A 27,301-nucleotide genomic window follows, 5' to 3' on the forward strand; every position below is an offset into this window, starting at 1 on the left:
GGCAATTTCACCAAGAGCGCAAACACGAAGCACTGATTTCACTTCATCTTCATCAACATTGGCGATGCATTCGCCAGTTGCAGTTAAAAAAGGCCACATTTAATCGTTTAGCTGTAGCACCCTTTCGGCGCCTAGCTGCCATGCCAAACGGAGGCACGAGAGCTGGGATGCTGCCTGTTCGCCCAAGCCTAGACAGGGGAAGTCGAGGTGCAGAGGTTGGGTTCGAACCACGAACCTTCCGATCAGTAAATTTGCGTGGTAATATTATGGATATCCTGTGCACTGTCATCTCACCATAACGGCACGCTGTTTTCAAAGATACTTTTGGATTGAGTATAGGTGCGCATTTATACCCTCATTGGAGTTGGGAGCGTTTCAGCGATTCGAATCTGTGCCAACCAGCCGTATATAAAAGCCATCATCCAGGACGTAACTAAGATCAAAGCCATTTGGTTCTCAATTCATTGTGTGCACGAATATGATTTTTTGATAGCGTGTTCCCTGTGTCAGCAATCCATAACTGATCCAAAAGGCCTCGGGCTTAATACAGCTTGGTAGCCCGAATGAGGAGAGTAGACCATGTATGACTGAGCTTTAAAGAAGCCGACGACATACTTCCCAACTTCAGGACTCAGTTTGAAGGGCTCTGTACGCGAGTATCTCTGCCCGATAAATCAAGTTCAGCCACTTTTTTAAGGATAGGATGATTTGCAATGACTCCACGGGCGGACGTCTTACAAGGGAATTCCCGAGTTAATCAAACTACTGTCTAGCTGCTCGAAACCGAACGGTTTGTTCCTCAGGTCGGATCCCATTGGTTATTCTACAGGATCGCGTTGTTGAATTTCCTCAATAAGGCTAAAACATCTGTACAGTGCTTCTCTGACTTTCGGCGTGCGATCGCTTCACTTCAAAGTCTTCAGCTCACATACTACCAGCAAACTACTAGTAGCTCAGATGAAGAATAGTTCACACGTCGCATGAGCCTTCCATCTGATAAGCCGCTACTCGAAAAGCCAGTCAGTACGTGATCACATGACGTGAGTTCCGTGACTCAAGGATAAGTGACGCCATGGCCTCTGTGAGTGTGAGTTACATTCATTGCTGAACAGCCGCTGACGTCCGAACATTTTAGGTTTCAACCACTAGTTGGGAGGCTGCGACTTCAAGTTTGCCTGGAGAGTCTCGTAAATAAATTGGAAATCGGAATACTAGCAGCTCAGAAACCTAGACAATATTCTGAATATCTCTTGTCTGAAAGTACTACTGCTTCTGGAAGACTGTCGTGTGGTTGCGCAGTTAGTTCTAGGCAGCGTCAGCTATTCTTCTATCAGCGAATAGCCATCTTGTGGCATTTCGGATATTTCTCTGGTTTAACACACCGCATTTATTATTTTGTAACTGCCCAGAAGCATTGAAGCCTATCTATATTTTGCAACCCGTTCGGGTGGCATACCATCAAACTGACACTGCGGATATGATGCGGCTTTATATATTTTACCGTTCACATGATGAACGGAAGTTTATCGAAATACAGGCACAAAACTTGCTTGTCGGTTATTCTTAAAAGTGTAGAAGCTCTGGGACAAAGCAAATACATTCTGACAAGCGAGGCAGACTGTGCATGAAGACAAGATAACCGTTCAGATATTATACACTTTCTGTGCCCAGCTGCCGTGTTATCCGAAGGAAGCACGAGGGATGAGATACTGACAGGTCATCATGACCTGGACAGGAGCGATCAAGATGCCGAGGTCGAATTCGGCCAGTTAATTCGCGCCTCAACCAATGGGATATCTCGAGCTGTGTGCGGACCGCATCTGTTTTGTTAACGCTCAGATTATGCTACTTTGAAAATAGGACGTATGTGTCCCACCATAGAGAGCTCAACCTTGGGAGTGACCACTTTTTACTCTCCCAAAGCGCATTTCAATGATAAGGTGCATTTTGGATTCCTTTGGATCGACTAGCGAATGAACACTTTTCCAAAGGATAGGAAAGTGACAAACAGTTTTGTCCCTTTACAAGGAGCCACCTCCTCAACGTTGATTCATCATATACTTACTATGCCATTGTACTGTGCTGCTGCGAAACAACTTTGCACTGATCCCATGTGTTTTAAGCGTATACTCGTTTATCAGTAACGGCGCGTTCTCCCAGGGGAGTTTGCTGGTTAAAGTAGGACGCTGAAATTGATATGGTGTTAACACGAAGAAAAGTGGACTCATCGATGGAACGTCGCTTCTCATGCCACTACTAGGATGGTGGTCCCAATCCATTCATAACAAAGTATTCAACGAAAAACGATTATTCATGAAGTGATTTCTGGTAGTCACGGTAATAAATTCCACAAGGCCATTCAGTAAAGGAAGAACGGAATCCATATATAACTAAAACATAGATGGTCGTTTGATTAATTTTGAGTGAAAGGTCATGTGCGTTTTCTGATTTCATCCAGCACTTTTCTGAGGTGAGCTTTCCACTGAGTCTGGATCCTCATTTACGGAGCAGCCAGCTGAGTATAATTCGGCTGCCAAGTCGAACCGTCCGATCACCTGAAGCGCTCTGTACAGGATTGCAAACTGAAATGCGAGAAAACAACGTTGGTGTTAGTCGTAGCTTCCGGGTTTTCGGGCGATTTAGATTTATCGGTCTACTCCTTACAAACTATCAAATTGGTCAGTTTGGGAACAGTCGACGCTATATGACTTGACGCGAACCCGTGTGATTATTGAGAACAAGTTGTTCAGGCTGCCAACTAGCAGAAAATGATTACGTGATACAGTTTTCAGCTGTTAACCAGACGGTAGTGAGGTTGAAACCTCTACAGCTGCCAATGGTTTCAAGCAAATATGGAGCGGTCCACAATTGCTCTCTGGCCTGACTACTCTTGCAAAGTGTAGTCACGAGCTTGCTAGCTCATCTACTGAACTATGGTAAACAACATTGTCTAGGCTCGGTGCTTCCACTCAGGGCATACTGGAGCACGACTGGCTGCTGTACCCATAGTTCCGACCAACCAAAGCCAGCCTTGATGCCATGCCGCCAGTATCCTGACAACCTCTGTGTACACAAGGGGTCTAAACTGTGGACAGCGTTTCCTCAGACAGATAAAGATACAGTTAACTGGATGTAAAAACACCTTTAAAAACTTCTGAAGGGTTTACATACGAGCGGCTGTTCATCAAGTGCTTCGTTGTGGACCTCTACCGTTGCTTAAGTTCTGGAGTATGTTCGGCAATACGAATCCCAAGTCCCCTGGTGGTTCGGTAACACTGAGCTTGCACAAATCGGACGGAAAAAGGTCTAAACAGGTTACCACCAGGACACATGGTAACTTTCTCGAACTTTATAATATGAAAGCCAATCTTGGATAGGTACAAGTTCCTCAGATCAAAGGCCATTCCTTTTTTCTAAGATGCGCCTTGTGAATCAGGTGCATGACTGGCTCTATCTATTTTTTTAATGACAAGCACATTCAGCAATCGGCGATATTAAGCCACTTCGACTGAATTAAGTTCTCAACTAGTCTTGTCGCATGTGCTCAGTCATTGACTTCAATCCTACTTCATAACCTGCTGTGACGTGGGATCTCGGTTCCTAGCCTGGTTGACTAGGTCAACTGTCATTGGGGGGTGGGATGTGACACTGTCCAGTTCGCTTCTGGCTTCAAAGCTATTTTTTAAATAGAGCGGTTAGTTTAACTAATACCGAGAGAGCACTGTACGAGTGCCTCATCCTTATTGGGAGATTCGAACTCGCGATTTCCCAGTCATTAGGAAGAGCCTGGACCGTGCGGCCTTCAGCGGTGTCAGAAGCTACCACTAAGATGTGCAACTATCCATCCTTCGATTACGGACTTTACACCACTTGATCATGTAGTGATTGAGAGATTGTTATCACCACAAAGGACACTAATTTCGACAACTAAGTCAGTGAAAACTGATAGCGAGTCAGCCTGGCGGAGTCAAAAGCCCGTTTTTTATCTAATCATGCAGCCATCACTGAATGTGATTGGCATTGTTCATCGATGTCCGTTTCCTCGGGTCTAATGCAGCGAGGGATGGCTTGTACTCGAGCACTAAAATGGACTGACGGCCGTACAGCATTTTCAGTTAGCAAACACGAGCGTCGGAGCCCATGTGGTTTTGCCCATAACTACGCCCTTTTTACTTTAAAGACTTGGCCGTGTGAATAAAAGCCTTCTGACTGCAAATGGAGAACACATGATGGATGACCGTATCCCTTCCAAATTTCGAAGTACCCGATACAACAACGTAGTGCGTGAGAAGCAAGTAGCAACTCAGCATGCCTTTTCCAGAGTCGAAGGTGCTTTTTCATTCTGCTGGCATTGTCCGATTCTGGTCTTTGGTGGGTGGCTCATTCAGTGGGTTCTGATGGCGGTTAATGACTAGTTAATATTGGGGTCAATCTGGAAACCGTGTGCAACCAGCTGTGTTTAATTTAGCCTTATTCCATTGTAAAACGAGCAGCACTTAGAAAGTCGGCAAGAATGACTCCGAAACAATAGGGTCAAATACAAGGACAGATGTCCCCATAATGAATTCGTCCTTTAGTATTATTGTTATATCTGACTGCTGTTCCCGATGCAGTGCCTTGGTGTCGAAAGAAGACTCGTCGACAAGGAACTCGACAGCTTGCTTACAAACAAGTGAATGCGAAAGTATAACGGCCTTGCGTTATATTTTTTAAGGGTGCTGTTTGATCTTGATCCTCGTCTGATAGGCGTTTGGTGTCAGTAGATTTCGGGTATTCTGAGATAATCTTCAGGAATCTGACCTTCCTAACAATTAGGTCTACGCTTGATACAGGCATTTGCAACGAGACAAAGCTCATTGGTCAGAGACCACCGAGTACTTGAATCTGTAAGAAGTATAACGTTTGGGAAAAGCATATTCCAGTGGGTTTCCTACCTATTCAGGCGTTAGACCCGCCAAATTTTTCATTCTCTCTTTTAATCCTCCAATCGGGAAACCTGAACTAAAATGGCGGTTCGAATCGCACGTGCTTCTTTTGAGATGCCAAAAGTGATAAAACTCATGGAAACAGTTTATGCCCTGGCTTTTAAGCTTGGTTATTTTCAGCGGGAAGTTACAGGTTTAGCTTTGCAAGGTCCCCTCAATTTCTACCAATCAAAAATGCTGTTAGCTTCTTCAAGAATAAAACTTACTCTATCTGCAGAGATAGGCAAAGTTTTGATCCAGCTTGTGAGCATTGCCAATGCCAACAGCTCTTCTGCTTCTCCAAATTTGGCAGTTATGACTTGTAGACGACCTCGGCTCATATCAAGTGCAGATCCTAAACGTTGCCATGAATCGCCCGGCAACTTTTTGGCAAGGTCTTTCAAGTAAGAACGCGTTACAACATCTACAAACCAGAGAGAAGCGGATAAGTTTCGACGAAGAAGGTGGTTATCTGGTCTGCGTTGGAAATCGTGTAGTGCATTCGGGTATATTTTTAACAAATAATGAAACATACAGTGCTTTTTGAATGCATTATACTGTTGGAATGATGAAGTAGCGGTTATGAAGTGAATGCTACCTCGCAGGATTGAACGTCACGCGCAGTTAAACTCAGCAGAATACAACTAGAACGGGTGGGTCGAGTTTTGCAGCTTTTCTATATTAAAATTCACAAATCAAACCCAGGAATTTGACTCACCTTTCGGTTTGAAGTTGAATTCGGACTGAATCCAAGGTGTAGGGTTCGTAATCAGTACTTTGGGAAGGCTCACCACGAAGCGAACCAATCGAACCGGCTCTTGGACGATTTGGTAGCGATGCTTCTTAGTCTTTGACGGCGTGTTGATCGTTAATGGACCACTTTGCATCCTGACCAGTTTGTTGCGTTCTGGAATGACAGGGATGCACACATCTTTCTCGCAGTAAATGTCTACCACGCCTTGGTGCCTGTCGAATCCAACTTGCGCAGACTGGTCGATGGCCTCCACAACAAACTACAAGCACGCATGACAGAATAAGTGCCTCATTATGGGGTCTTTGTGAGACTTTTCTGAAACGGGAGGTTGCCTGATGAGGGAATGTCTAGTTGACACCTGGAAATTCTTTAGCTTACTTATGATTCATCCAATCAGGACCGTATAACATTACTTGAGTGTATGCTTAAGTAAGATAACCAGTCGCCACCCATAACAAAATGCTATATGGTCAATCTGAATGCCAGATTTGTTACGGCCTGTGGAGTCTCAGATTGCGCACTGCCTATGTTTGTAAGGAAAGTTTGAGCTTTCGACAGATAAATGGTGATTAGCGCAGAGTTGAAGGAAGCGATTGCAGTTGCTGGTTCTGAGGGCACCTACACTAGATCCTCCGCTCAGATGGCCATTATGCTCGTCTATTGTCTCCAACCGGAAGTTGTAATCACTGACCAGGATAGCGGTACGTTAGTATTAGTACGATAGCTTGCTTCTACGTTTTTGGTTGTTCCCTTTTGGCCTTCCTGGGATGTTTTAACCTTGAGGAACAAAGTCCGAACCTATTTAGCCCTCGGAATAATTACAACATGCAACCTTGACTACCAAGTCACTTCGGCAGCCAATGGTTGGGATTGCGCAAGACTATGTAAGGAGGATAAGAGTCCCATCGGATGCCTCTTTGTGAGCAGACCTTGCCCGATGAAGGTTGTGGAGAGAATCAGATAAGAGACTGGAATTAGCAGGAATAGACACTCACTGAAAATATCGTCTAGCTAGCTGAGATTGTTTGTCCCAGTGCTTCCACGAACAGTGAATCGATGGAACCACTTGGCTACGAAAACCAGCATTTGTCAGCAAGCTGGTGCACAAAAGTGATAAGCCAAAGCACTACGCAACCATAGTTATCATAGTGCTTCCTAAACTACGATTTCGTGACCAAAAGAACTGCTTCACAACAGTCAACATCCTTTGAGTAGGTAAATATCTTCAGAAATCTGTCCAATACATACAATCGACACAACAGCTAGTGAGGTTTTATGGCTACAGTGATTTCCACTAGCGGTTACCAGCTAGATTCGTAAGCCATAGATTCACAATAAGTATTGGATATTTCAGGAACACTGAGTGCAGGGTTTTAATTTGTACATACTGACAATGGAAGTCTTGATATATGAATTTCATTGCGCCCCATTGAACTTGACAGGTCAATAGATTGTATTACTTATGGAAATTAAAAAAATGCAGAAACCCCAAAGCTTGAAATCGCGCCTACCGAGATAAGCGACGAAGTACTCAATAAGCGAGTCAGAAGAAAATTCGCGCCAACAAACTCGCCAAGGAGATGTTTACATCTAATTTCGAATTTGCGAAGCCTACCTTGTGTAGATTAGGGCTGATAGAAGCGAGACTTATTTTCATCGTCAGTTTCTTCTGCGACGAAGTTTCCTTGTTGCCGACAAGACGCAAGTTCGGACGAATGAAAATGTCCAACTTCTGACCCTCTTTCAACAACACTGGTCCATATGGTTTTTCGACTTCGTGATAGGCTTCCTCATTCAGAGCTTTAATGTCTGTATCCAACTGGTCTTGCCCTGATATCAGACATAACTGATGCGGACACTTCAGATTTTGTAGCAGCGCGATACGCACCAGACACTTTGACAAGCCTTCTTCAATCAGTGTGGCACAGTACGAAAGCGTTTCGGAGTCAATCATCCGTGATAGCTTGAGGACCAAAAATCTAAATTTGCAAGGGATCGAGTGAAGCAAGGTGTTATGATCTCTAATTTGTGCATCATCTCGTACGAGACTAAACCAGACGACTAAGATTGTTTGGTGAATCATTTGTGGACAAATCATGCTGCAGATATACACAGGGCTGCGCTGCAAAACTGCTGAATATTTTTTCCAGCCTACTGAGGGTTTTAACATTAACTTGACAATTTGCTTAAACTGGCACAACTGGGTCCCTTAAGAAGTCCTAGTTAATAATTAGCGTGTGCTAATCCAGCGGAGCATTCGTTTTTAGCATTTAGACTAGTGAGTTCTCAGTAAATTCTAGAATCCTGTAAAATCCAAGAAGGATAGGATGTATTCCTTTTGAGGGAGATTTTGCGAACGATTGGTGGATCCATTACTGAACAGCGGTTTACTCTTGATTGAGAAGTTTCATCACGCCAGTCAAACAAGCTACCAGGTTGGCTGGGTTTTAAAGCAACCAGGGAACCAATCGGCGAGATTTCTTACGGCTGGCTGCATCTATCAAACTGTTCATAGAAAAGCTGCATTTCCCGTTTTTTAGCTAGTAAGGATGAGTAATACTTATGATAAATTGGGATGGGGGTTGTTTTTATGTAGATGTTTACATCTAATTTCGAATTTGCGAAGCCTACCTTGTGTAGATTAGGGCTGATAGAAGCGAGACTTATTTTCATCGTCAGTTTCTTCTGCGACGAAGTTTCCTTGTTGCCGACAAGACGCAAGTTCGGACGAATGAAAATGTCCAACTTCTGACCCTCTTTCAACAACACTGGTCCATATGGTTTTTCGACTTCGTGATAGGCTTCCTCATTCAGAGCTTTAATGTCTGTATCCAACTGGTCTTGCCCTGATATCAGACATAACTGATGCGGACACTTCAGATTTTGTAGCAGCGCGATACGCACCAGACACTTTGACAAGCCTTCTTCAATCAGTGTGGCACAGTACGAAAGCGTTTCGGAGTCAATCATCCGTGATAGCTTGAGGACCAAAAATCTAAATTTGCAAGGGATCGAGTGAAGCAAGGTGTTATGATCTCTAATTTGTGCATCATCTCGTACGAGACTAAACCAGACGACTAAGATTGTTTGGTGAATCTTTTGTGGACAAATCATGCTGCAGATATACACAGGGCTGCGCTGCAAAACTGCTGAATATTTTTTCCAGCCTACTGAGGGTTTTAACATTAACTTGACAATTTGCTTAAACTGGCACAACTGGGTCCCTTAAGAAGTCCTAGTTAATAATTAGCGTGTGCTAATCCAGCGGAGCATTCGTTTTTAGCATTTAGACTAGTGAGTTCTCAGTAAATTCTAGAATCCTGTAAAATCCAAGAAGGATAGGATGTATTCCTTTTGAGGGAGATTTTGCGAACGATTGGTGGATCCATTACTGAGCAGCGGTTTGCTCTTGATTGAGAAGTTTCATCAGGCCAGTCAAACAAGCTACCAGGTTGGCGGGGTTTTAAAGCAACCAGGGAACTAATCGGCGAGATTTCTTACGGCTGACTGCATCTATCAAACTGTTCATAGAAGAGCTGCATTTCCCGTTTTTTAGCTAGTAAGGATGAGTAATACTTATGATAAATTGGGATGGGGGTTGTTTTTATGTTGAATCCGGATATAAGGGTCTTGCTTTTCCGGTCTAGGATCCCGAACGGGAACTCCCCTCTTGGGTGCCGTTTACAGAGTTTATTGGTCTGTGCGCGTTAAGGAGTACCAGGACAATTGGACTAGGGTATGGAATGCGTTAAGTGAATCTTACTATACTCGGATTTTGCACTTTTAGTCTCAGACGATCCCAGTGATAACCGCACACCTCGTGTCATCTCGGCTGATCTACGACCGCTTTCCACACGTTTGCAAGTTCTACACCCTCTACTCTATTTACGCTGGGATAATTGGCGATTTCCATCACCTCGGCCACCAGTCGCTGGGATGTGAATCTTAGTCCCCTTCTCAGAATGTCCACATTTTCCATATCTATCCTGTGCTCAACATCCAATGTACGCCCTGCCATCGCCGAGTCATTGACTATCACCAGATATTCATGTTTGTTTCCGGATGGTCTGTTTATGCATGGTTTATGCTCATCGATTCTGCTGTGCAACTTTCTGGATGCTTGGCCTATGTAAAACTTTCTTTTGTATGCATAATCCCTGGTCGTATCAATCGGAAGGCGATCGTTCAACTGCACCAAATTGAAGCGCAAAGTTTTTTCCTCTAGAACGCTATTCTGATGCTAGCCATATTCAGCGCACTTCTACTGAATCCAAATGTCCGTGTTTTGTGTAGGATGATTGCTGTTCCCACCCACTCCTTTTGGTGTTGGGACCAATACCCGTCAAATTTAGCGCTTAATTAAACCCACTGACTATCCGCTGTCTTGACGTTGCTTTATTTTATCTCAAGTTGTGCCGATGCTCGGTTGACCTCCTCCATGCTCAGTGATCCCGGTCCATTTTGCCGAAACTATACAAGCATATACTGTCTTTGGATGTGCTGATGAGTAGTCTGGGACCGCACTGCTGTTTGCTGGTTCCTGGTAAGTCATCACTCTTGTGTGTCGTGCAGTCAAGGAAGGGTACGATACCCGATATGGACTCTGCCTCCATGCCAAACTGAATTTGAGGATCCAAAGTGCTATCTTAACACTTAGTCATCCACGTTAACCAACAAACGTGATCAAATCGTCTGGTCGTAAGAAATCTCACCAATCGGTATTCTGACTGCCTTGAAACTTGGCAAACCTGGTAACTCACTCATTCGGTCTGTTGACGTTGCTTTAAGTTGTGCCGATGCTCGGTTGACCTCCTCCATGCTCAGTGATCCCGGTCCATTTTGCCGAAACTATACAAGCATATACTGTCTTTGGATGTGCTGATGAGTAGTCTGGGACCGCACTGCTGTTTGCTGGTTCCTGGTAAGTCATCACTCTTGTGTGTCGTGCAGTCAAGGAAGGGTACGATACCCGATATGGACTCTGCCTCCATGCCAAACTGAATTTGAGGATCCAAAGTGCTATCTTAACACTTAGTCATCCACGTTAACCAACAAACGTGATCAAATCGTCTGGTCGTAAGAAATCTCACCAATCGGTATTCTGACTGCCTTGAAACTTGGCAAACCTGGTAACTCACTCATTCGGTCTGACAATGCTTTTGTACTAGTAAAGGAACGTTACCCATTAATATATCCACCGATCGTTTAACGAGCCTGGTTGAGGCGATGACTGCTCACTCAATCCAAAACATCTTCTATCTGATTAAAAGCATGCAAAATTTCACCTCAACACCAGCCTCCCGCTTGTTGACACAAGTCCTGAGAATTTTGATTCTACTCAGCTGCGAGAGCTGCTGGTGTATCCTAAAATTCCGCCATGCATGTCCGTGGACAATATTTCTGTATTAGTCAGAATCCAACAAAGCAGACAGGTTACTTATAAACATATCATGAATGCTCCTGATCGGTTAAGGTAGACTCCACTGTTCAGGGCGAGGCATCGAAATGGTTCTCTGCCTTGTATGTAGCCTTCAGTACCAACCAAATGTCTCGCAAGATAACTCTGATAAAAGTGCATTCTACGACGAAATATTTCTGCCAGTAAAATGTGTCATTCGTGCAAAAAGATGACCAGTTCTTCAATTCCTGTAACTTTGTACAATTTCACATTGGACTTCACAAACTGAAATGCAGTCATTTTAAACGATGAGTGAAACTGAAAACTTTAGGATAGTTGTGAGCTGCGAAGCAAACTTACAAACTTGGTAGACAGTTTATGAGTTTATATGCGTGGAAAATTTTATCAGCACAAGACAACCAATGGATTTTTTAGAGACATTCGCGAGTAAGCTGAAGGAAGAATTTTGATGTTAAAAAATTCCTAATACTGCATTTTGGCTTTGTACGAAACTGATTATTCACTATTTATAGTAGAACCGAAATAAATCACGATGAAGCGGATCTATTGTGAAGTCTACCAGTGAAGACAAACACAACATTCTCGCTTGCAATTCTGGTGTGTCTAGGAAGTATGAGCTACACTGTATCCAATGATCGATACCAATATTCAGCTGTAGCACCCTTTTGGTGCTTAATTGTCATGCCACCCGAGGGAAGAACGAGGGCCGGGATACCACCAGGTTTCTCACGTCTAGACAGGGAAAATCGTGATGTGGAGGTCGGGTTCGAACCACGGACCTTCCGACCAGTAAATTCGCACTTTAACCACCGATCCATCTCGCCAACCAACTGCTTAATAGCAACTAACCGACAGCTTTCGATTTTTTGTAGACTGAAGGTCACCACACCGTCCACCGTGTCAACAAGCTCGGCATCTTCACACATGGTCCAGTTGTCACCAGTCTTCTCGGAATTCTGCATTATGACAATTGCGGAAACTTCCTTTTTTTGACCTTTAGAACAAAAACGCAAGAAGAACCTGAAATCACCATTTATCACCAAGCCCGAAAAGATCACCGAAACTAAAAATAATGGGTGAAACACTTGCCAGAAATAAGTTGCGCCAGGAGCAGTGACTTTTGGAAATTGTTGAGTACCGTAGCCTCGGAAGATCTGCATCCTATAATAGAATTTTTAACATTAGTAAAATAATGGGTAAATAATAATGGTTTCTTCGGTACCTAGCTGCTATACTGCCCGAAGGAAGTACAAGAGCTGAGATACTGCTGGGTTGCTCAAACCTAGGCAGAAGCTGACGAGATGCTGCAAACTGGGTCCGGAATATGTACTTTTGTGCCTTAACCAGTAAGTTGCCTCATGCTACAGATATGTGGGAAAGTTACATAAAACAAGTACCACCTAGGTGGAAGAATTTCCACCTCCAACCGGAGGAGGGCGAAATCGATGCTACGGCTGTTTAATGATACTGTTTGAATCTGGTTTCTTAATCAAGGGCAACAAAAATTTAGGGTTATTTTTCAGATTAGATGTCAATCATAAGAATAAGAACGACAAAAATTACGACAGTGACGCCAAATAGGATAATTGTGATGTTGATAATGATTAGCACAATTGCGATTATGATGCCTATGCCAAATCGACAAATCGCTGCGTTGAATTAGAGGAATCACCTAGTTGGCATCCCCGTGGTCACTTCACATGATCTTTCCCATATGTTTACCACACACTAAGCTGCTTACAAAAAAACCTACCAATGCTTCCTGTACCGTCGTCGCTGATCATTGAGACGTCACGATGGTGCTCGTAACGAACACGATGTAAAATGCTGGGATCTACGTTGCTTCGTTGTGGAGGTGTTTGTTCGGGAATTGGAAAAGATATACGCACTGGTTTGAAGGTCGTTTTTCTTGGAGATGCTAAGAAGTAACGAATTTTGAGATGATTCCTAGAGTTTGTTATGGTTGATGAAAATAAAAATATACCCCGAAAAACGGGATTACTGGATTCTTTTTGAAGCAACTTTTTGACATTTTGAGTTTACATTCTACATCGATACATATTACATACATACTACATACTACAGGCTTGGGTTTTCCACTACGTTGCGCGGCACAAAAACCACATACGTAGCCGTAGAAGAAAGGGGCTTGGAATTATTGACACTATGTATAGAATTCAACGTGGACACAGAACATTTGAGTCAATCTTTTAAGTCCTTGACTCCAGTTTGCTATCTTTCAATGCTCATGCAATTCGTGGGCTTATGGTCACTGTTCATGCACTCGATTTTATACAGTCATGGCTAATCATGATCAACTGATATGCCTAAGTTGAATTTTTATTGGCCACAATGCCGAAACAAAATCTATCTGAAACTGCAACTAATCAAAGTTTTGGCGAAACCTATTGATCTACGTCTATTTGAAATCGATGTTTCAGCTTAAGCAACCTGTTGCAAAAGCGTCAGTCGCGAGAGTATTTTATTAAACTTAACAAAACCACCGGCCAGATAGTATTCGCCCTCGAAATTGCTAGTTACATCAAACCTTGCGAAAGAACGTTCCTCAGGGTAAGTAGGCCGTGTACGTCCTCCATTGGTTGGAGTGTGGAGCTATTTAAACATTTCATCGCAGGTGTAAACAAAGAGTCTAGATACGATACACAGCAAACCATTTGAGTTACGGAGCTACTTATTACCCGTGACAGTGTATCTTTCAACTTGGACACCTCGAAAACAAGACACTACATTCAAACAACTTACTCAAGTAGACCAATGGGCTGCATGTAAGAAACTCTTTCATGAGTAGTTCGTTTTGTGCTTTAACAAACGACAGTTGTCGATAATCCATTTGTCTCACCTGGAAAGTGAATATCAGGCATCAAATCTTCTATTTTGTTGGACTGCTTGAGAACACACCGGTAATGATTTGCTACACCGGCAAAAGTCTTTTGAACAAATTTAGATCAGAAACTTTAATGTAATCGGAAAATATTTACCTCCTAATTGTAACCTTCTGGTTATCGATACAGCGATAAATGCAGGCAAAAGTGATATAACCTGAGTCATCAGTCTTACATCCTCAGTCCTACAAACATCTAAATGACCAAAATGCATAAATCTCATATATACATAAATGTGGTTATGTATACATACATACGGAGGCGCTAGTGTTGAAAACGTAGCTCCCATACACCTCGCTTGTGTTTAGTACGGAAATCTAAGACTGTAATAATTCGACAGTGAATGACAACGAAGTGCCACGCAGATGGATGATTCTCTGTCGTGCTGTACGCCGTCATCCACGCTGAAGCAACTCAGATGTCCTGTTTTGAGAGTTATGTGTAACATTAGCAACTGTTAAGTCCGCTGTTCATTGGAACAGTAGTCCAATCAAAAGCATTTTTCAAATTGTATTGCGCTACACAGGTTTTAGGGCTTTACCAATGAGCAAAGCACTGGTGATCAAACCAAACTAGTCCAGACTAGGCACACAAATGGAGTTAAAGCCAAAAATTTGGTTATCTTGGCACTGGCCAGCCAATCAATTTTTATTCAGCATTGTTTCTACTCTTTATTTATTTAGCTTACATATTTTACATCCGCGAGTGAAAACAGTAAAAGAAATTTTAACATACAGCATCAATTGCATTCCGGCAGTTCTAATGGAACTTCCAATTTCATTTTTCATTCTGACCGACGCACACCGGGATTTCAGAGTACAAGATGCGACAACAAGGAGATGTTTTTAGCTAGCACGCCTAAAAAGATGTCACAGATAGGGGTGGAAATTTGATCTTGAAGGCAAAACAATATGCTTCATATGTGCCATTGTTTCTGACAGTACTGGATTCAGACCTGTTGTGAACCAGTACATTGAGATTAAGAGTTGCATCAAACGTTCAAATGGATTAAATAACACAGCCACAGTTATCACCACCGTTAAACTCCAATCTAGAATAGTACTCACTTGCAGAGTGAACGGAAGCGAAACTTTTACAGCTGATTCAGGTATTTCCAAAGCAACCTTTGGCTCCGTTACACTGATTAGCCGACCACCAAGTGGGCCGATTTCAGCCGAATCCCTTCTAATTCTTGCACATGGGGCCAACGTTATTGGGCTCAGTCGATGCATACGGCACTCAAGATAGTGTTTCCCATCAGAAACCACTTCTGTAGTGTGACGTTCCACCCACGAGACGAGATCCTTTGTGGGCTGAAGAAACGATAACACAGTGCAATTGGCTATCACTTAACACCGGCAACCTCAGCATAAAGTTGTTGAAAACGTGCTTCGTCTTTCATTAGTAGAAGCACGGTTTTCTACAGAAAGCGGTATCCAAAACGAGTGGACAGAAATCTACCACTGAAAATAAGGATTCACCTTAATTTGCCCCTTTTGTTTCTTTGAATGTTGCATTGTCCAAAGGTTCAATGAACTGCTTGCGTTTACCAGCAAGTATCACAACTTAATGTCACTTCTTTGCAATTGCCACTTTCTTCCAGGACAACAAACTGCATCATCGAAGTTTTACGAAAGTAGTACTTATTGATTCTAATTTCCAATATTTAGCATGCTTCAAAGAGAGATTTCCAGAATCGAATTTAGCCTACAGAAAGCCTTGGTTGTGTCGATGGGGTAGAAAGGAGTGCTTGCTTTATTTGGAACGATTTTCATTTCGAGTTTCTGGATGGTTAACATAGATAACTGTTGCTTTCGCCTGGATGTGTGACTATACTTAAGTTTTCTGATCAGCCATCTTCGCTAGCAAACCGTTGATCAAAGGATGTTACCCTCTAGTTGTTTCTCATCCTTCCTAACTTAGTCCAAGTAAAAAGTAGTCACCGATTACTGTAGCTTGACTACAAATAGAAATGATCCAGTACAACCGAACACACCGCTGGCCGTAAAACTGAATTTCATGTTACAATCCGCACATCTATCCCCAGCATGGTAGGATACTTCGTTTTGGAGCATAATGTATTGGCATTCTTATAGTTTTCCAGAAAGGTGATGCGGATGCAGAGGGCAGGTACCTCAAAATACCATTTGTGTTTACAAAGACAAATGCGTATTGTAAGCAAACGTTCCTGTTTGTCAAGTTTCTTTCACAGGCTTTCGGATAAATCGAAGGGAACCGAGAAATTCAGCTACTGTTGAACCTAGGTGTTGCGCTAAAAATATTTTTGCACCATTCTTGCATGAGCAGTGAGATGGTGTCTTATATGTGCATACAAAGCACGGGCATTGTGAGTAGCTTTCCGACTGGCTTCTTATTTTTTCGGCGTTAGCTGACCTTACTACGCGCAGCATTTGAACTGGCATCACCTTTAACAGTCATTCGCAGAACTGGTCATTTACCATCTATTCTACGTTGTTTTGCCATCCTCTCATATTTAGAAAGAACCCATTGCTTTAATAGACTAGCGATGGTTACGGGAACTTCGTCCTTTCGCTCAAACGCTAATTGACGCTAATTTCCATTCGTCCACGTATTTGCGATGCCTGAAGTCCAGCTTGTTTGATTATGCTCTCTTTGTTGTTGAATCGATTTCTACGGAAAATAGGACTTACAGCTGGCTCTACAGTGTGGTTCTTCGAAATAATCGAGTGGCTGCCGGTTCAAAATCGTAGCTGGACCCTTGTTGTGCTGAGGGCCTCTTCTTGAAAATGTTTTCCTCTTGGTTGTGTCATAAAGAACGAGAAACACAAAGGAGGTTTCCCCACTTTTGTTCACTGGGCCATGGGAACCATCCACGGAATTTCCTTTAACATTCCAAAGATGATAATGTATTTTAGGACGTATTTGCCAACCTAGAATCTTAACACACTTGCTTAGAAGGTTGTTTACCAACTTGTGAATAGCACCGAAATGCCACCAAATGCGATGGGCGGATTCTTGATGACCACACTAATAAATTCGCGCCAAGCATAAATGGCAAGTCTTTTGTCATAATATGGTTAGTATTAAGCGCTTCCTTATTCTGTATCCCTGTGATCCGTCTAAGGGGAACACCAGAAACCGGATTCAGTTGATTACATACCAACGCCCTTGATGTGTATTGCCGCAAGCACTGTACACATCCCATGATTACTCATCCCTTCTTTGCATACGCGGATATCGTACCGCTCAGAGATGCCAGTGTAATTCACTTTATCTAGCACGCCTAAAAAGATGTCATAGATAGGGATGGAAATTTGACCTTGAAGGCAAAACAATATGCCTCATATGTGCCATTGTCTCTGACAATAGTGGATTCAGACCTATCTATCTATCTATCTATCTATCTATCTATCTATCTATCTATCTATCTATCTATCTATCTATCTATCTATCTATCTATCTATCTATCTATCTATCTATCTATCTATCTATCTATCTATCTATCTATCTATCTATCTATCTATCTATCTATCTATCTATCTATCTATCTATCTATCTATCTATCTATCTATCTATCTATCTATCTATCTATCTATCTATCTATCTATCTATCTATCTATCTATCTATCTATCTATCTATCTATCTATCTATCTATCTATCTATCTATCTATCTATCTATCTATCTATCTATCTATCTATCTATCTATCTATCTATCTATCTATCTATCTATCTATCTATCTATCTATCTATCTATCTATCTATCTATCTATCTATCTATCTATCTATCTATCTATCTATCTATCTATCTATCTATCTATCTATCTATCTATCTATCTATCTATCTATCTATCTATCTATCTATCTATCTATCTATCTATCTATCTATCTATCTATCTATCTATCTATCTATCTATCTATCTATCTATCTATCTATCTATCTATCTATCTATCTATCTATCTATCTATCTATCTATCTATCTATCTATCTATCTATCTATCTATCTATCTATCTATCTATCTATCTATCTATCTATCTATCTATCTATCTATCTATCTATCTATCTATCTATCTATCTATCTATCTATCTATCTATCTATCTATCTATCTATCTATCTATCTATCTATCTATCTATCTATCTATCTATCTATCTATCTATCTATCTATCTATCTATCTATCTATCTATCTATCTATCTATCTATCTATCTATCTATCTATCTATCTATCTATCTATCTATCTATCTATCTATCTATCTATCTATCTATCTATCTATCTATCTATCTATCTATCTATCTATCTATCTATCTATCTATCTATCTATCTATCTATCTATCTATCTATCTATCTATCTATCTATCTATCTATCTATCTATCTATCTATCTATCTATCTATCTATCTATCTATCTATCTATCTATCTATCTATCTATCTATCTATCTATCTATCTATCTATCTATCTATCTATCTATCTATCTATCTATCTATCTATCTATCTATCTATCTATCTATCTATCTATCTATCTATCTATCTATCTATCTATCTATCTATCTATCTATCTATCTATCTATCTATCTATCTATCTATCTATCTATCTATCTATCTATCTATCTATCTATCTATCTATCTATCTATCTATCTATCTATCTATCTATCTATCTATCTATCTATCTATCTATCTATCTATCTATCTATCTATCTATCTATCTATCTATCTATCTATCTATCTATCTATCTATCTATCTATCTATCTATCTATCTATCTATCTATCTATCTATCTATCTATCTATCTATCTATCTATCTATCTATCTATCTATCTATCTATCTATCTATCTATCTATCTATCTATCTATCTATCTATCTATCTATCTATCTATCTATCTATCTATCTATCTATCTATCTATCTATCTATCTATCTATCTATCTATCTATCTATCTATCTATCTATCTATCTATCTATCTATCTATCTATCTATCTATCTATCTATCTATCTATCTATCTATCTATCTATCTATCTATCTATCTATCTATCTATCTATCTATCTATCTATCTATCTATCTATCTATCTATCTATCTATCTATCTATCTATCTATCTATCTATCTATCTATCTATCTATCTATCTATCTATCTATCTATCTATCTATCTATCTATCTATCTATCTATCTATCTATCTATCTATCTATCTATCTATCTATCTATCTATCTATCTATCTATCTATCTATCTATCTATCTATCTATCTATCTATCTATCTATCTATCTATCTATCTATCTATCTATCTATCTATCTATCTATCTATCTATCTATCTATCTATCTATCTATCTATCTATCTATCTATCTATCTATCTATCTATCTATCTATCTATCTATCTATCTATCTATCTATCTATCTATCTATCTATCTATCTATCTATCTATCTATCTATCTATCTATCTATCTATCTATCTATCTATCTATCTATCTATCTATCTATCTATCTATCTATCTATCTATCTATCTATCTATCTATCTATCTATCTATCTATCTATCTATCTATCTATCTATCTATCTATCTATCTATCTATCTATCTATCTATCTATCTATCTATCTATCTATCTATCTATCTATCTATCTATCTATCTATCTATCTATCTATCTATCTATCTATCTATCTATCTATCTATCTATCTATCTATCTATCTATCTATCTATCTATCTATCTATCTATCTATCTATCTATCTATCTATCTATCTATCTATCTATCTATCTATCTATCTATCTATCTATCTATCTATCTATCTATCTATCTATCTATCTATCTATCTATCTATCTATCTATCTATCTATCTATCTATCTATCTATCTATCTATCTATCTATCTATCTATCTATCTATCTATCTATCTATCTATCTATCTATCTATCTATCTATCTATCTATCTATCTATCTATCTATCTATCTATCTATCTATCTATCTATCTATCTATCTATCTATCTATCTATCTATCTATCTATCTATCTATCTATCTATCTATCTATCTATCTATCTATCTATCTATCTATCTATCTATCTATCTATCTATCTATCTATCTATCTATCTATCTATCTATCTATCTATCTATCTATCTATCTATCTATCTATCTATCTATCTATCTATCTATCTATCTATCTATCTATCTATCTATCTATCTATCTATCTATCTATCTATCTATCTATCTATCTATCTATCTATCTATCTATCTATCTATCTATCTATCTATCTATCTATCTATCTATCTATCTATCTATCTATCTATCTATCTATCTATCTATCTATCTTCTATCCTATCTATCTATCTATCTATCTATCTATCTATCTATCTATCTATCTATCTATCTATCTATCTATCTATCTATCTATCTATTATCTATCTATCATCTGCTGTTGGCTTGCATGTAGTGTTGCAGAAGACAAGTGCGCATCGCTGTAACTTTCTGTTTCTGGATGGTTTGACTACACGGGTGTGTCAACAAGCGAACACTGAAATATCACAAGAGTTCCAGTTGATAACTCATCGCAGAAAAGGAAAATAACCGTAAATAACACTGAGAACATCTAGTCAGACAATGCTAAGAAAAATGGTACAGTAGATGTGTAACAGCGAACAAACTCCCAAACACGCTTCCTCTATTGGGACTAAGAGATCAAATTTAGCATTCAGGTCACTAGTAACTTTCCGTGTTCTTTGCCCATTGTGGGACAACTGTGCCTCAGACTGGAGCAAATACATGACAATAACACAAAATGCAGTTGGGCGTGAAATATTTACTATAAAGCTGAGGGTCAGTCAGCCTGTGCGTGAAATTGAGGATTTCGTCGATCCTGTGAACAGGGATTTTCCTGTTAGAGGTGAACTCTTACTCGTTAATAAATTCGCACCATGAATGGTGCGTTGCAAGTTGAGTGCACTGCATTCTAAGACTCCCAGTGAAAAGTTGCTTTCCACATTCAATGCACAAAGACATTATTAATAAAAGATCATACCAATTTTCACCTATTTTCACAGATTTTCTTACAGATTTCGTCAGTTTCTTATCGTTACAAATGCTACGTTCAAGGGTACCCACGTCAGCGCCACTCATTGCATAAAACTCTAACCTCTGCTATAACCAATGAAGACGCATGGTTGACTATTCACATCACTCCTCTTGTGATCCAGCGAATAAGAATGAACATCTTGCAGCCAACATGAGAAAATGGAATACGGAAATCGGGACAAATATTCGTGTCAAAAGTACCAACAAAACTCTGAAAGGTACATTTTCATGACTGGGGATGCATACTATTTTTCTGTTGCACTTACGACTTTCATTGGGTCCAAATCCAATGCACATACTCCATTAGGTCCGGATTCTATTGCATATATCACTGATTCCTTTGAAGTGGCCTTGATGTGTTTGTTCGGAACACCGATTATCCACGGTTCATCGGACTGATGTAATGAAATCGGTATATAATCAGTCTATTTTACAAAAATGTACTGTGCAGTGAGAAATGTTTGATTACGTTGCAAAACCCAAATGATGATACGACAGCAATCCATAGTAAGAAGGATATATGGCGAGTAGCCAGACAAATCCTGGTTCATTAAGAAACTTTTCATGGAAGTTTTGTAGATTGGGCCTTAACCAAAGTGTGCAAAAGTTGCAGTAACCACAAATTCAGCTTAAATATAATAAGGAAAACCCACAGTATCAGTGAATTGATGAATTTTTATAGTAATAGGCGATTTAATGTGCGCAACATGAGGTGATGCAATCGAGTTCCGACCACGAAAGCCCGTGACGGTTTGCAATTGTTGACATTTTGGCCACACAAAAATAGTTCTTCCCTCCGTAGTGCTATAGAATCTTCCTAGATTTCGTAAGCCAATTCATCGCAACTACTGTTGACCTGCTCGTTCGCTATCTAAGTCACACTAGCGCTGTTGAACCAACCTCACGGCAATCCACTTACGGACTCCTTTGTTTGCTGATGGAGCAGTAACCGTGTACCTACAGCCAACTTGAGTGCACCCTTGTAAGGAGTAAAACTCCGGTTGTCTAATTCCAAGCTGGCGATGCTTTTTACAGGTATGGATCGTTTGACCAAGCTTGTTTGTGCATATGCAGGAGAGAAACTCCACTGACGCTTCTTGGAAATATAAGTAATGGATGAGCTTCCTCGGCTTTTTCACATGACGCATGTTCTATGGGCCAAGTTTTGACCTCTGTGTAACATTTCCGTTTCTTGCTTTTTCGTTGTTAAATGTTGTAAAGGTTGGTCCTCGAGGTAGCAATTTTTCAAGTCTGGGCTAGCATCCGAAGTGAAGATCTTAGGTTAGCCTGGTCTCCACCATGTCATACTAATGAGTGCACTTCAAATATGAATAAACATATTGATGGGGGCGTACACTGTTGCACCTCCTTTTTCTGCATTCACAGATGCCAGAACAACACCAGTTGTTCACAAAAGAAGCAAGAATAATGATTTACATGATTTATTTACATGATTTGCATGATTTACATGATTTATTAATTTATCATTGTGTTATATCCCTCGAATGTTGAAGTTGAATTACATGATTTATTAATTTGTCATTGTGTCTTATCCCTCGAATGTTACCCTACCTAGAATATCCTTGATCATGAAACACTCAACTGATTGATTCTCGGTGTGGCGTTAATCCTTCTGTCCGCCGGTGAGGTTAAGGCACCTGTCTACCAAAAACGCGTTTTCTCATTCTCAATGTTGTTCATCTCACATATTCATTGAAACGTTCATCAAGCTGTGCAAATGAGTTTTCTACTGAAGAGGATTTCTAGCAACCATCGCTCCACACTTCAGATGGAGGACAGATTACTCTATTATGTTGTTCGTTCTCTCTAGGAAATGTCTTGCACTCTTGAAAATGCTTCTGTGGGTGGTCATTATCAGATAGGAAGACGTTTGGTTTAAACAATCAGTTGTACCAAAGTGTCATAGGTATATGTGGGTGTTTCGGAAATGCTGTATATGATTTTCCTAGATCCAGTATGATTGTTATCAGAGGTTAATTGTCATATCCTAAGAAATCACACTGTGATGACAGTGAGTGATAGTTCACATAACACTTCTAAGTAGGTTTTAATTCTGGTCGTTCCTCCATCATCTTTCGTATTTGTAGATATCGAGTGGGTGTGCAGTCCAGAAAATCCGGCAACCCCCAACCTCTGAAACAAAGAGCGTCCAGCAGCTTTCAATCGGCTGTGGCGCTACCTGACTGGGAAGTCCTGACTTGTGGGCCAGTCAGTTGACACAACCAAGGTATGTTACTGAGTCGTTGTTCGGTGCGTCAAGCTTCCCGCTCACGTCACTCGATCGCGAACACGTTCACCTGTTCCGACGTAACAATCCGGATGCATCCAGAGTGCGTCTGCGGAGCAGTTGTAACAGGCTTGTCTGGCATGTCAACTATGCCATTTTCAAACTCCGGCACGGCTAGTAATATGCACTGCTGATGAGTTCTAATCATAGTGAAACTCGAGTTCGGTGCTTCCCCTCTTTAGTTTGGACTCACCAGAATGATGGCGCCAGAACAGCAGGACGATTGTTTAGACGATGCTAATGTAATTGTGCATACTATAAAATGCTGACTTCAGCATCTCGATTTCACCTGTCTAGGCTTGGGCAACCTGGTAGTATCCTAGCCTTCGTCCTTTCTTCGGGTGGCAGGGCAGCTAAGCACTGCAATGACGTTACAGCCAGACGATTTATTTATTATCAACACCAGAAATACTTTGTTTCTGTTGGAGGATAAAATGGTCGGTGCAATGAAGTTTTGAAAACAAAGAAGTTGAGAGGAAAAGGTTGAAAACAACTCTAGTCGGGAGTACAGAGGAATAAAATATTTGTCTAATAGTGTCTGTGGTGGAACCTACCCAGATAATGTTTTCTGTATCACCAAGCGGTAGGACTGAAACCAATGGGCCAATGAATTCACTGTGTCCAGCAATTTTTGGCCAAGGCGCATCCGCTTCACTAAATCGGCACTCGATTTCCTCCTCCTTTACAAGGCAGTCACTTGGCGCACGGATGTAACATATCTCTTCTCCGTGTTTATCCGTGTATCTGGTAGGTGAGTGTGATAGGACAATGTTACTGTCGATTCAAATAACTTATACTTCATTTAATTTGGGAGTCAGCATCGATTCCAAACTGTCCAGAAAATCAGAAGTAACTTCAAATCATCCGATAAAAGACCGTGCTTTATTGATATGGCAAGAAAAAGCCAGATGAAATGTGAGTAAGCCCGTTTGCTTGCGATCGGGGTATCAACCAAAAAATGACATGTTCAGTCAGCTGTCACATGTCCGCATCATGAATAGCATCATCGACCGCGGTACCATTTCAGAATAAAATTGTACAGCGGAAACAAAAGTGTCATGGCTGGACAGAGAGGCCCGTGATCTGCTACCATATTTTGCACGAGGTGTCTCTACCTCGGTAATACAGTCAGACAATCTGGATAGAAACCAGTAGCTTGATAACATCAGTTGGTGTCCCTGTATTTCACTATCTCCGGAACAGAACATGAACATTCTCCCGGAAGTCGGAAAACACAGAGGCCATATCATTAGGAAAACAACAAGGACTTTGATGTAGTCCGGACCACCAATCGCACTAAAATCTTGAAGTTTTGTGGGTTCTGATTACGCGACAGAAATTACAATTCCTAATGGAAGCCGTGTAAAACAGCCATGCGCATTTGACAGATAGCTGACAGATTCTATCGACATGCCCATTCATGTAACCAGACCTCACTTCAGAGCCACAAGCTGGCTCCACGGATAGGCAATAGATGACCTGGGATGACTCGTGTGAAGGGATTCGGGCCTACAGGGCACACAGAAAACACAAAGACGTATAACCATTCTATGAAGAGGAACGTTGGTAGCTTAGGTCGCGCTGGCGGTTGCTTGTTGGCTGAACTGACTAATTTGGTTGCAAGCGTTTCATCGCCAATAAACATGATATCGTCGGTGTGTTGTTAGTGTGTGGAGTGTAGGGTTGGGTCAGTGACTGTGCGTTGAGTAGTTGTGCGCGTGTGCTAACATACGTTCTTCTAGCAGGTTGGTTGGTAGATCGGTGGGATGGTTCTGTTGGCTCGTCTGTCGTTCTGTGCCCTGATTGGCCGGTGACACGTGACCTTTAAACCTGTCTTCTCCTGCCATCGTTTACTAGTTGGTGCTCGACTGACCTCTGACCTAGACCCCTGCCGATGTGACACCAAGGAGTTTCCTGGTTCTTGGTTCTTTAAACCGATGGCCGGTATCATTAGGATATTCTGGTTGATGTGCTGGTTTTTTGTATATAATGGTGCATAAAACGGTCAACTATTATGCCATTTTGATGAATAGCTGCAATGCTACCAGAAGGAATTATGAGGGCTGGGATACTGCCTGGTTGCCCGGACCTAGACAGGAGCAGTAGGGGTGTACAGGCTGGAATCTAACCCCAGACTTTTCGGTTGGTTGACTAAATCCATCGTGGAGTACCTTGTCTGGAGAAACTCGATTAACAATCACTAGCCCACCGCTACTTTCCGCTACGACACCCAAAAATGCACTGATGCTTTCACCTCGACCAGTGTTGGAAAGTTTACAATCGAATTTTTCATCTCAGGGAACAAATAGGCGACCATACCTGTCCTGGCCTACGAGAACCAGGAGGGCGATAACCAAACAACCGGTCAGAGGTGAGTAAGCAGATTTCCTGACGATAAATATGTGACTAAAAATTGTGGAAGATTAGCGCTATAGATGGTTATCGCTTAGTGAAGCAGCTGGAGTTCATTGGCTCACTTCCTAAGTGAAGTGTATTCGCGACTGTCGTTTGTACTGTTGCCAGTGGATCGGTGAGCATGTCTTTCAAGCTCAAAATTACGAGTTCGTAAGAAGAATTCAGCTGGGATTCCGTTGAACCTTCTTCTAAAGCCAAATCAATGAACGAATGCGTGATGAGTGCAAATCAGGGAGCGCGATAGGCACCATAATTCTAGATGAAAACCTGTGGGGCGTCAGATACATAGACAGAATAAGAAAGTAAGGATGGATTGTGGATGACAGTGCCCGTTTTTTAATCGGTAAAGACATGGTAAAAACAACTGTTACGTTGTACCGTTCCTAACCGGAGCGCATGAATTTGGTGTTCCCAAAATATATCGCTGCGATGGCCGTAAAACCGAGGATGTGAGCAGTCCTAATAAACTGGGATCAATACATGTTCTCTGACTAATTGAGAATAATCTAATGAGTAACGTAACCCATCACCTGATACCCAGGTCCAGAACTGGTACACTCATCCTCAGCGAAAAGAAACGTCCGAGTCATGTTACTCACTTCAGTTATAGGCAACATGTCCGCGTGTTGTTGAGACCAATGTGAAAGACTTGTCAATTTCCAGAATAGTTCACCTGCACGTTATCCTGCTTCTTCTGTGATGTGTTTTGACTAACGGGCAATTAAGACTTGCTCCGGCAGTTTCACAGTTTCGCACAAAATCTGATCTGGTCTTTGCTGTGGTTTATCGAAACTTTGGGGTCGTTTTTGACTTGACGGATTACATGACAGTTTAGAAAATTTAGACGACTTCTTGCGACTTCGCTTGTAAGTTTAACCTTTAGCATTTGACTGGATTCCCAGCATTTATTAAATACTGTTGTTATCAGGAAACCTTTCTGATGTAACTCAAAGAACACCGATTCAGGGTTTTCCATGACTCACTAAATGTGCTTTAATGGCACAAATTGATCCAACTTTCTCGTATCAGCTTTGCCGCGAGGTCGCCGAACGTTTGAAAGTTATTACAGCCCATCGGAATTCATCACCTAGCTGACCAGCAAGAGATCTGGACTAATCAAAGTCACCCACCAAATCAGTAACATTTAGTATGACCATAATTCCAGTAAATCAGCTTCAGCGAAGGCACTGAACCCCTTTAATGAATGCTGAACACCGAGACAACCATAACAACTTTCATCCTCAAGAAAAATATGACGGGTAGCTCCAGAATAAGATCCGGTTTGAGAGCTATCAATTTTTCAAGTCGCGAGAGTAAACGACAATGAACGCGAATGAAGTGCGAACCCCATATTCACCCTTCCTGTTACCGACAGTGAGCGACCCTGGTGGTGAGAAACGGACTTGGCGACTAAAATGACGGTACGGAGGGGTGAATTTCTGTCCTATGTGTATTGTGTCATCACTGTCATTGTCACCAACAG

At 41.0% G+C, this 27,301-nt stretch overlaps 1 protein-coding gene across 1 annotated transcript in view; it reads right to left on the minus strand.

The window, feature by feature from the left end:
- Window positions 1-2,325: 2,325 nt before the first annotated feature.
- Window positions 2,326-27,301, minus strand: part of T265_11467 (hypothetical protein) — a gene marked incomplete at both ends in the record, with an annotated part of 36,622 nt that continues 11,646 nt past the window's right edge. The window contains 15 exons of the mRNA XM_009178126.1: window positions 2,326-2,582; window positions 5,192-5,388; window positions 5,683-5,977; window positions 7,334-7,681; window positions 8,350-8,697; window positions 9,575-9,952; window positions 9,978-10,072; window positions 10,150-10,363; window positions 10,583-10,715; window positions 11,759-12,131; window positions 12,891-13,055; window positions 13,901-13,997; window positions 15,108-15,353; window positions 21,362-21,490; window positions 23,958-24,147. Coding sequence (XP_009176390.1) covers window positions 2,451-2,582; window positions 5,192-5,388; window positions 5,683-5,977; window positions 7,334-7,681; window positions 8,350-8,697; window positions 9,575-9,952; window positions 9,978-10,072; window positions 10,150-10,363; window positions 10,583-10,715; window positions 11,759-12,131; window positions 12,891-13,055; window positions 13,901-13,997; window positions 15,108-15,353; window positions 21,362-21,490; window positions 23,958-24,147 — 3,340 coding nt within the window. The remainder of the gene's footprint in view (window positions 2,583-5,191; window positions 5,389-5,682; window positions 5,978-7,333; window positions 7,682-8,349; window positions 8,698-9,574; window positions 9,953-9,977; window positions 10,073-10,149; window positions 10,364-10,582; window positions 10,716-11,758; window positions 12,132-12,890; window positions 13,056-13,900; window positions 13,998-15,107; window positions 15,354-21,361; window positions 21,491-23,957; window positions 24,148-27,301) is intronic.

Source organism: Opisthorchis viverrini (genome assembly GCF_000715545.1).
Source record: "Opisthorchis viverrini unplaced genomic scaffold opera_v5_500, whole genome shotgun sequence".
Classification (NCBI taxonomy): domain Eukaryota; kingdom Metazoa; phylum Platyhelminthes; class Trematoda; order Opisthorchiida; family Opisthorchiidae; genus Opisthorchis; species Opisthorchis viverrini.